Source organism: Aquila chrysaetos, chromosome 3 (assembly GCF_900496995.4).
Source record: "Aquila chrysaetos chrysaetos chromosome 3, bAquChr1.4, whole genome shotgun sequence".
NCBI classification, from domain to species: Eukaryota; Metazoa; Chordata; class Aves; order Accipitriformes; family Accipitridae; genus Aquila; species Aquila chrysaetos.
The window spans coordinates 73,929,698-73,941,134 of record NC_044006.1 but is presented as its reverse complement, the minus strand read 5'-3'; the positions used below and the strand labels follow the sequence as shown (position 1 = coordinate 73,941,134).

Genomic DNA, 11,437 nt, shown 5'->3' with positions numbered 1-11,437 from the left:
ATTCCTGGAGAGTCAGACGTGCCTTTTTAAGACGCTCTAAGGAGAGGAGAAAAAAAAAAAAAAAAAAGAGAGCATTTTCTCTGAGAAAAGCTGCCAAGACTACCCTCAGTACCTTCTAGTCACACACTCACCTCTGAAAAACACTTCACGGCCACCTGCAAAAATATTTCACTCCCCACTGGCCTCTCCTCCTCCTCAGACAACTTACACCCGTTCCCGAAGGAAACCGGCCCCCGCTCGGCCCAGCGCTGACGCGGGACAGCCCTGAGGAGGGGAAATGGCGCACAACCCCCTTTCCCGCCTCCCCGAGGCCCCACGGCTCCGAGGGCCCCCTCAAATCAGCGCTGGCCCCGCCCCCTCCCCGTCGCCCCGCCCCCTCCGCGCGGCGAAGAGAAAAGCCTTTTGTACGCAATAACAATAGCCGCCCCCCCCCCCCCCCCCCGCTGCCAGCGCGCCGACTCCTCAGGCGCCTCGCCCCGCCCCCGCCGCCCTAGCCCCGCCCCCGCCGCCCGCGCCGTAGCCCCGCCCCCTTGTTTACCGCGCAGCGGGGCCCGGGCGCTGCCCGCTCCCCGCCTCCATGTTGGAGCGTCCCGCGGCGCGGGGGTGGAGCGGGGCGGGGCGCGGGCCGCGCCGGGCGGGCTGACAGGCGGCGAGAGCGGCGGCGGCGGCGGCAGCGACGACGACGACGACGACGACGGCGGGCTGTGGCGCAGCGCGGGGAGCGCGGCTGGGGCGCGTAGCGCGGCTCGGCTCGGCCCCTTTCCCCTCCCTTCCTCCCCTCGCACCGCGCTTCCCTCCTCGCCCGCGCACGGCGGCGGCCCGTGACCCGGGAAAGGGGGGAGGAGGAGGAGGAGGAGGAGGAGGAGGAGGAGGGGGCGGCCCGGCGTCGCTCCGCCGAGCCCGCAGCGCTCCCCGCGGGCAGGGGGGTGGGTGGGTGGGGGGCGCGGGGATGAGATAAGGGCGGAGGAGGGCGGTGGCGGGGGGGGGGGGGTATGTAGGGAGCGGGGCGGGAGGGGGGGGAACGCTCTGCTCCGGGGGAGGCCCCGCGGGGCGGCTCAGGTGGATGCGGGGGGCGGCGGCGGCGTGAGGCGGGGGCTCGCCGCGGGGGGAGGCGCGGCGAGGCGAGGCTGAGGCGCGGAGGGCCGGCGGCATTTCCCCCGCCTCGGGAGGAGGAGGAGGCGGCAGCTCCGGCGGGGTCTCGGGGGGAGCGCTGCGGAGGGCTTCCCGGAAGGGTGAATTGGATTAATTGTATTTATTTTTTATTATTATTTTTTAAGGGGGGGGGTTGGTTTGCCTCCCCCCCCCCCCCCTCCTCCTCTGTGGAGAATTGGCGCCTGGAGGAGGCGGCGGTGGCAGCGCTACCGGAGGGGCCCCTGTGCGCGGTGCTCCCCCCCCCTTCCCCCTTCCCCCCCCCCTCGGCTTGGCTTCGCTCCTGGAGAAGTTGGGTTTTTTTGGTTGTTTGGTTTTTTTTTTTTTTTTCTTTTTTAAATACAAATCCACATACTGAATTTTAAACAAACAAACAAATCCCACCCCCCCACACACCCCCCCGCACACAAGCCTGCCTCTGGGAGGGAAATAGCCAGGTGGAATCTCACTCTGTTTCCATGGACAACCCGTCCATTATCACCCAGGTGACTAACCCCAAAGAGGAGGAGATCCTGTCCTGCACTCAGGATAAAGGTGAGCTGCCTTCGGTCTTTCTCCATGGTTTTTTGTTTCGTTTTTGTTTGGTTGTTTTTTTTTTTTTCTGGAAATCGCTGCTTAAAAATGCACGTAGTAACAACTTGCATTCTTCAGTGACCGTATAATCCTCTCTCGAGGCTGCTGGGAATAGAGGAGGGCTTGTTGGGTTTGGGTTTTTTTTTTGTGGGATGAAGGTATTTGCATGAAGGTCTCTGAAACTGCTTGCTGGATACAGCCGAGAACTTGTTACAGTGTTTAAATACTGAATTTAATCAGCAGTTATTTAAATAAAATACTCTCGTTCCTTGAGGGTCCGCAAGGTAACTTTGTAAGGTTGTCACTTTGCAGTTAGTGCCCTGCTTCAGGGAAGGGATGCCTGTGCTGGATGTGTTGCAAGGTTTTGAAATCTCAGCTCTGAAGATTTTAATTGTTTTTGCCCCATTTTTTGGAAAAAAGCGTTTCCCGGTTTCTCTCTGCTTTCCTGTATTTCTCCCTGCCTCACATTTAAGAATTTGTGTAGCTTTTGGGTTTGTTGTTGAAGGATACTCATGTGTCTCGGAAAGAAACATGGGCTACTTTTAAAAGCGGGCTCTATTTACTGTCTAGATAAATAGCTGTTGCTTGCATAAGGCATCACACTTACGTTGCCTTTTACTCCAAAATAAGTTGAATCCAGCCTGGCCAAAGGAGCTCCTTCTCCTCAAAAGTCTGGACGTTGATGATTGCCTTTAACCTGCTTTCCTTTTGGAAGCTCGGAGGGGTCTTGGGCTGTAAGTGGTTGTGTCCTTACAGCTGGCGATGAGAAAGGTATGGGTAAGCGGCAGGGTTCAAGTTCTGGGGAGTTCTGTGTGATTGCTCACAGATTTTGGAAGTTACTTGGATGTCGAGTTTATGCTTTGTTACAGGCAGTGCTGGTAAAAAGGGCAGAAAGGACAGAAATTGGAAATAGAGTGTGTGGCGATGGTCCCTAGTAGGTATGGTAATAGACCTCCTAATAGAGTGGTCTTCTAAAAATCGTAGATTGATATATCTCCCCCTAAAATAAATGCTTTTAGTATCCAGAAAGCTTCCATTTTTGTGTGGCTCATCTTCTAAATAGTGAGGGGTCCTGTGTCATTGGAGAAGTTGGTCCCTGTTACTTTCGAATGAAAGGCTGTATGTGAAATCTCTGTCTTCTCCTCTCACCAGTGCTGACTGCAGAAGAAGTATGGAGGTAGATTTTAAAAAAAAGAAATGCCATCAGGGTGGGGGGTGTTAGAACAAAAAAATATTTTTCTGTTTGGTATAGGAGTGCTCATGTAACTCTCTTGAATTCGTATCGCTCGTGAAGTGATAACTTCCACCGTGAGGCCTTGTTTGTCTCAAGAGATTTATGATGTTTTCCTCCTGTTTGTCAATGCTGAGCATGGGGTGTCTACAGTAAATAAGGTGCTGGTGCTGTGCCTACGTTGTCTCCTAAGACCTGGTTTGGAGCAGACTTATGTGATACTGTGCTCAGATGTTGTTGTGGTCTTAGCCTATATTATTGTACATACTGGAAGAGCTTCATTAATGTTGTTAGCAGCTCGTTGAAATTTTAGTGTAAAAAAGCCAGTTGAGACAAGTAGAGGAAAATTTGACAGCTCAGAATAAGAGTAAGCATCCACATCAAACAAGTGTCTTCAGAGTCCTCGGTACAGTGAGCTACTCTGCGTAGCGAAAATATGCATATAACTTGCATAACTATGCAGTAACTTGCATAATATGCATTGTGTTCTTGCTATTGGTTTGTCTTTGGCAGAAAATCATGATGGTCTTAATTGCATAGCAGGGGCTTTTCAGGCTGCGTGTTAGCAAGGGTGGGCTGGGGGAGGGTGGAAGGAGGGTAGTTGGAGTTCGAGACGAGGCAACTTCAGTATGATCTTAATATAGGAGGTGGATTAATGTTTTTTTCTGTATTTTTTTAATGTGGTTAAAGTGCATGCTTTGGATTGACTATGTGCTCTGTGGTGAGACTCTCAAATCACGCCAGAGCAACTTTTGCAGAAAGAGAATTGCAGGTCTGTCCGTCCTGGGCTCTGGAGGGAGAGTGCTGCTTGCTCCTACCTCTTCCACTACAGGTTTTCCCACTGTTGGAGGTACGGCGCTTGTGAAAACCCGTTGCGCTACCTACCTTCCTTGCGTGATTGCATATCGCGTCACCCAATTTTCTGTTAGATTTCTTAACAGTTTTAGTAAAACCTTTAGGTCCGGTGAGCTATGAGAGAGCCCGAAGCTGAGATGGTGAATACAGATAGGTTCTTAGTGGGAGACTGATGTTTAAAGTGAGTCTTCACTGGTAATTCAGATTGAACTGAATGTGTTGGTACAAAATGGCTAACAAATATGTTAAGGCACAATGAATTAACTCTGTATTTAACAAATACAAGAATCACCTGAGCCTATCTTCTGAAATTTTGTAATACAGTGAATTACAACAGCACTATGCTGTGTGAGCAAAGGCTGTCCAGTTTAATGAAAACCTGCTTTTTCCTCCAAGTTTAGCGTATGGCTGCAGAAATATGTTCCAGGGTACTAAGTGGCATGTAGTGGCTTCGGGAGTCAGGGTTTTCTTAGGGTTTCTGGGACCTTCTGTTGGTGTTTCTCATGGAAAAAAAACCAATTTTTTTTGCTGTTGTTAAGCTGGAGAGAAGCGGTTTTACAGTAGCTGAGCAACTGCTAAATAATGCATGTGTATACCTTCAAGTGTTTGATTTTTTTCCAAGATTTTTTGAAGCTTTTAATCAGCTGTGAGTCCAGCATTTCGCTTGATTTATTTTTTTTAAATGTATTCATGTTTTAAAAGGAGCTTGATGTGCAGTATATGCTTATGCCCTATTTCTCTTGTGCAAGGGAGCGCGATTGGCAAGAAACAGAGCTGTTCTCTGGTTGTGGGGCACTTATGTTTTTAGGCAAATACTGTGCTTTAGAAATAAAAATGCGCGAATATTTTCTTGCTAGTCCAGATCTATTAAAAATTAGCTTTTAAGATAAGTGAAGCTGTGACAACTCATTAAAGAGGAATTTATTAATACTAAGATGGAATTGTTAACATTTATTTTTAACAAATAGTAAAAAATTTCAAAGGTGGGAAAAAAACAGATCTTGGTACATGAAGCATTCCCTAATATGTTGCCACATGGTGGTGCACTGTATTTAGTTGTCTGTCAAAATGAAAGCTGAGCATGGAAAGTTGCTACAATCATATTTTATTATTATTGTAATGTTTGTTCTGAAATGCCTGTGGTGGTCATGCTCCTGGAGGATTTTGGTCCCTATCTATGTCGTTAAGTTAGTTCTGGGAAATAGAAACTTACTTTCTCCCAATTGGAAGTGCTACATAGGTGATTAAAAATATTTTGAGCACTAAATTCATGGAGGATTTAATTCCCTGTTAGTTTCTTAAGTAATGAAAATAGTAGTTCTTCACAGAAATATTTTATTTTGTGGTCATTTGGCACTTCTGGAAATTGGAAGCATTAACAAGACTTTTAACTTGAAATTAAAATGGAGACATAAGTATGTGAAAGGGGGTTTGTTACATCAGTGATAAATGTGAGCAACTAAGAAAAAATATAAATAAAAACTACAAAGAAAAACTGAAAATCTAAATCTCTACTGAGTTCTACAGATAAAATCAACTGTTTATTTTATAAGGAAAGTATTACTTATTAATTAGTTTAACAGTGACCTCTAACGTAAAATCTATACAGTTAAATCTAGAGAAAACAGTGCAATGCTGACAAGCCTTTGCACTGAGTGTAATGTAGAGAGAGTGATCATGGATGGGTAATAGGCATTCTGTCCAAAGAAGTGAATTCCCTTTTTTTACCTAAATGCTTTAATTTAATCTTCATAAATGATACAAATTCTTGGCTGTTTCTATGTGCCAAATTAAGTAGTAGCATAATAATAGTCCAGTCCTTCTTCAGGTACTACCTTCAGGCTGTGATGTTGTGTTTTCTCTCTTCAGATGCATCTTTCCTGACTTCTATAAAATTTGTCTGTCAGCTGAGCATCTATTTTCAGTTATTTAGGGTAACTGAATGTTTTAGTGTCCCTACAGAAGTGTATTTTTTTCTGCAATAAGTTCTTTGAAAAAGGTTCACAGTGGAACCTAAACCATTAATTTTTTTTAATGAACAGTGTAATTCTCTGAGGATGTTTTTGCAAACAGGCAAACTTTTTTGCCGCCTTTTCTTTCAAATAATATTGGAGGAAAAAAAAAAAAACAAGCGACGAGACCAGTATTCATTGTCATTTAAAATAAAAGTTCTTAAGATCTCAAGTTAAATGCCAAAATAACTGTCTTTAATTGTGTCTTCAATAAAAAGCATTTTGAAAATATATGAACATATTTTGAATATTCTTTTTTGCCATTACATCACCAGGATTCAGAGTACTCGAACATTTGAACGTATGTTAATATTCCTGAGACACTCTCTCAACAAATTTTTATAATACTAACTTCAGAATTTTAACTTTAAAGTAGTATTAAAGAAAAAAAAAAAAACAGATGTGGAAACCACTCCAGCACTACATTGGAATGTGAATTGCTCGCAGAGGGTAAAATTTTAAATCATTAACTAATGACATAGTTGTTATATGAAACCAGAGTAACCATACAGTAGGTTTTATGTTCCAGGGAGACTGTAGTAACCTGTAGTAACCCAAGATTTGATGTAGGGTAGCAGTTAACAAGCTGAAGTATACTGGCAGTTACATGAATGATAATTTGCATGAATATCTAATATTCAGTCCATGTCTGTAAGCTGCAGCATTATCATTTCTTCGTAGTGCATGTCATGTCAAATTCATTTTTGTTTCAATGCAGTGATTTAACTAAAGTGTTCAGAAGTTTAACATGCCTTTAAAAAACCAAAGTTGACCTACATTTTGTCAATTCAGTATTCAGAAATGCAAATAGCGTTTTCTGACATAATCAGTAAAATGCAGTGTGATCGATGCTACACTTCATCTTTCAGAATTTAATCTGAACATCACAAATAAGCCTTGGGATAATGGGTCCATGTTTGTTTCTTTAGAGAGATACCAAACTAAAATGCTGAGAAAGTGAAAACTAAGAGAAATGAACTCACTTATTTGGTCAGTGTTGGTGAAAGACGTTGTTCCTGTTTGCCTGGTAGACAGGTTTAACTGTGGGAAGCTTATTTTTCCATCACGGAACACTTAATTTATGAGTTTTACTATCTTGTAAAAGTCATCTTTCAAACGTGAAAATGGTTACAGATTAGTTCTAGCTCGCAATTTTTATATATGTTGAATCTTAAACACTCACTCTGTAAGCAAGTGCGCCTTTGTTTTCTGCTAAATTTTGCATTGAAAGAGTTGTTGGCAATGACCACTGTGGTTGGTGCTCAGTATTACATTTTCCATTAAAAATCCAGTTTCAGGCAATCCTGGATATGGAAATGTTAACTTGGGGAGTGACTCTGTCCATTACTCAAGCCTACCCGACGGAGAATTTGCATGGATTACTTTGAATTATATTGGAAGTGTTTCTGTCCGCAAGATTTAACATTTCCCTTTTTTAAAAAAAATAGGAAAAGCAAAGATAGGTCTAACTCCCTGTGTTCTTCCTTGAGTTTTTACCCATTGTGTGGATCAGTAGGGGAAGATGTGGCTCATCCCTCCTTCTCCTCCCTGGCTGGGGTATATATCTTGCTGGGAGAGAAGCTGGGCATGTGGATGTATGCAGGACCAGGAAGAAGAGAGCTGCCGAAGTGCTCCAGCCTATTTGAAGGACAGAGCGGAGGGTATGAAGTCCTGGCTCTTGAGGGCTGCTGAGCCCAAATGGGCACTGATAGTGGGAGAGGGAATAGGTTTAGTGTCTACTATGGACTCCTGACCTTCTCCGGCCCCATCCATCCTCGTACCACTCCAGGCAGTGGGTACTCTCACGATGAAGTCAGTGGGTCTGTGTCCAGCCAGTTGGGTGGTTGCGTGTGTTCCCGTATCCCAGTTCATAAGTATATCCAGAAAGGGGCAGGAATCTTTAAAGCTGAAATAAGAGAACGGCTGATAGAGCTAACGAGCAAGCGCATTTAGCTGTTTAAAGACCACATCTGGATTGCTAGAAAGGGTTGTATACCGTTTGATTTCTTTCAGCAGTGGAGACCTGCTTGGAAAATCTCACAAAAATGCTCAGCAGCATCTCTGAAGTTTTTATGTGTCTGTTCTATTGAATGATATTGATAAAAGCTGTATTTTCAGTGCTCATCTTCCTGGCCAGGAGGCTCAAATAGGATAACATGGTATCAGTGGGTTTAAATGCTTTGCTGAACTTCCAGAGCTTTTTGTCAGGGGCTGTAGGCAGGCACAGGGGAAAGATGCCTTTTGTGCTGTAATGTAGTCAGAGACGTTTTTAAGAGTTTCACGTTGGAAATGTTAATCTTCTACAACTTCTACTTTTGCCAGAGTTTGATGGGAGCTTGCTTTATTTTTTACTTGGAGAGGTTAAGGTGTAAGGTGGACATAGATGTGATAGATACAGAAGGCGTGAGTAGCATCTAAATAGATGAGAGTAAAAATATGTTTTACTGTGGTACCATTTTGGCCTTTTTTGTATTTCTAGAACGTTTGCTACAAGACAAGAAAAATCAAAGTGAATCCTTGACAGTCCAGTCCCTTCAGTACCAGCTACTACTGCATAACATAGATATTAGCAGTAAAAATACCAGCTTTACACAAATGAGCAGAGAAAGTTCTGTGCATGGCATTGGGCCTACATAAAGTTTGTAGGCTTTATTCAGTGTGTCATCAAAATTATCACTTGCATAAAAGTGCCACATCTTGTTTTCTTTGTACAAGATAATGAAGTATGATTTGTAAAAAAAGAAAACCCCATTATTAGAAGTGATAGGCTGTACTAGAAACTGGAATTCCATTACCTAGAAAATTTATTGTGAGTTACATCTGAATAAATATATGGTAGACTTGGATTCTAAGGATGTTGGGGTTTTTTAAATGAGATTTTTTTTTTTCTTCTTTCTTTTTGCAAGGAAGAACTATTACTCTCTTCTGAATGTTTATTAGTATATTTAAAGCTTGACAGACAGGGACAAATAAGATACTGAAGGGCATATTTTGTACAGAAGAGCAACCCCAAATGGAGGATGCCTGATCTGTCAAAACCTACTGTGTCTGTAACTTCTTAAAATGTTTATGAAAATTCAGGACAGTTTTTTAGGAAACATTTATTTCATGAATGCCAACTTGAAGTTACTGTTTGTATATTGATGGTTTTGTTTAAAGTCAAGTCATCTCTCATGAGTAACTGGTCAGCCAGTTCTGTCAGTTGTTTTCTGCTACTGTTGTAGGACCTCCTTGTTTTCTTGGTAGAAAGTGAAGTATTGATTTTTATTCACTGCCATGCTCTTCCCCACCCCCACAGCTCTCTTGCTTCCTGAGTTGTCCTCCAGGATTCCCACCAGAATTTGCAGTAAAACTAATCTTGCTGTTTCCTTGTCTGCTGTAATCAGCAGTAAAATTTTAATCTTTCTTGTTTATTTGATGATTTGCAAAGCTTGGTCATCCTTGGTGTGTAGCGCTCCCTCCTCTCCTGGCCTCTGGGAGTCAGAGGGAGAGATGCATCTGCAGTACTTGGGGATGAAGTCCTAGCCTCAGAGAACATTTTGGGGTAGATGGATCAGTTTCCATCTTCAGAGCTGTCAAAGAAAATTCTGCCACAATGGATGGTATTACAATGGACACATGTAGAAGAATCCAGGTATGTTTCTTTGAAGTAATGTTAGTAAAAGAATTTTTTTTAAAGGTACGAATTTTGTACAAAGTTGTCTGGAGCATGCATTTAACAATTTGCATGCAGGGCTTCTTTATTTTTGTCCACAAAGCTGTTTCGTATATACATGCCTGAATATTTACATACTTGCATTGGTTACCCATGCACGTACATGTGGTTACTGAGGATCTAATTTTCAGAAAGCTTTGGTAAGGTTCAAAATGGTGGGCATAGGTTTTGAAGTTGTTTTGCAGTCTAAGGTTTGCTTGAACTGTGAAGTTGGCAATTATTCCTAGTGATATTTCAGATGGAAGTATTCTGCAAAGGAGTGGTCAATAGTGACACATTCCTAGAAGATATTTAATAATTTATACTTGGTTCAGCCAAGCACATTGAACGATGTAGTATTTACCACCTGGAGAGAAAGGAACTTTTAAGATTATAAAGGATCTCAATAAACCTTCACAAAAGCCTTGCAAATTTAAAAAAATAGGCTTATGGGACTTCTTGTAAATGAAAACTAAAATTGGTTAAAGATACACGTTAACAATTTGATGAATGCAGTGTAAAGCAAAGCATTTCAGGAAAAACAGTTTAAGCATGTATTTTATAGGGATTTTTTTGAGTGAAGCTTTGACCTTTGTTTTTTTTTTTAATTCTCTCCCTTGCTGTATTTTGCTTTCTTGCCTTTTTCTCTTGTTTCTGGATTGTAACAGCTGCCTCTTTGTGCTTTGTGCTGAAGTTTAAGGGGCTCAGAGGTGTTTGGCACTGGTGGCTGCGTCCAGGGATAGTTCTGGTATGAGAAGCTATAGTAGATGTTTGGGGAGTGAGATGGTGCGGTGATGAGGAACCCTGGACCATACTGCATGGACAGATTGGCCCCTGGCAAGTTGGCCAGAATGGCAGGAGCTATCTTATAAGGAGAGACATTCTCTATGTTTCTTAACTCCCTATTAAAATCTGGGAAGATAAAGGTCTATCGTCTTGTGCCTGATGCAGGATCACCATTAACGCCAAGACATTTATTTCTTCTTCATAACAATTGGTTAAAAAACTTGAGTGAATGTTGTGCTGTAGTTAAAGGGAGGAGGTGCATGAAGAATAACAGATAAAATAAAGTATGTCAGGGCTTTTTCCACAGTACAGCACAGCTTCAGAATTAAAGGCAGAATATCCCATTTGGGTAAAAGGAAGTGTTTGCTCATGCATCATATGGTTGACCTGCATAATCCTTGAAGATACGGTTGCCAAAATAGTTTATCTGGGAATTTCTAAACAGGATTAACTGACACCAATTTGCATTTATTATAATAAAAGTAATCTTTTGAAGGTACTGAAAAATAATATTATGAAGGTACTGATAGTATTTCAGCATATGAATTGTGTGTCATCAGTCAGTAGGGGAAGGAAGGGGAAAAATGTCTTTACATAGTGACCAACTGAACATGTCAAGTATCTGTACTTATATTTATTGTGAACTCTCACCAATGGTTTTCCTGTGATGGGTTATGTGTGCTGGAAGATGATTCCCTCCGCCAAGTCATTTGTTGGCCAGTTGCCAGTTCTCATGACTTTTTATGATATGAAGCTGATTTTCTTGAGAATCAGTTGAAAATAATTTGAGAGTTTTGGAAGGGGGGGGGGGGGGGTTATGTTAGTTGGGGAGTTAGAAAAAGAAAAGGAAAAGAGTACTGAATGCAATCTACAGTGCAATTCATTTGCTAATTACACATTGACATAAATTGAAAAGTCCCAGAAGGAGGGGGTTTACAACATGACTGTAAAACAATTTGCATCTGTGTAGAGGTCTGTGCTTATCCACAAAGGAATGAGATTTTAAGTGGATTTGTTTAATCGTGAGTACATAGTTGTGGGACTCCTTTTTCCTCATATTTCAAAATCTCCTGTCTTTCTGGAAGATTCCCTCTTGCGTTGAGATTAAAGATGTCGAGGAAGCGAGTATGGTGAAGT

The 11,437-nt window shown here is 42.5% G+C and overlaps 1 protein-coding gene across 4 annotated transcripts in view; it reads left to right on the top strand.

Annotated features, from left to right (window-relative positions):
• Positions 1-1,090: 1,090 nt before the first annotated feature.
• CTDSPL (CTD small phosphatase like) overlaps positions 1,091-11,437 on the top strand; it is an 84,275-nt gene continuing 73,928 nt past the window's right edge. For 2 of the 4 annotated variants that reach the window (XM_030007930.2, XM_030007929.2), the window contains exon 1: positions 1,098-1,683. In XM_030007930.2, coding sequence (XP_029863790.1) covers positions 1,608-1,683 — 76 coding nt within the window. In that variant the 5' untranslated portion in view covers positions 1,098-1,607. Of the gene's footprint in view, positions 1,684-11,437 lie in introns of all 4 variants that reach the window. The other 2 variants (XM_030007931.2, XM_030007927.2) reach the window with 2 other exon arrangements.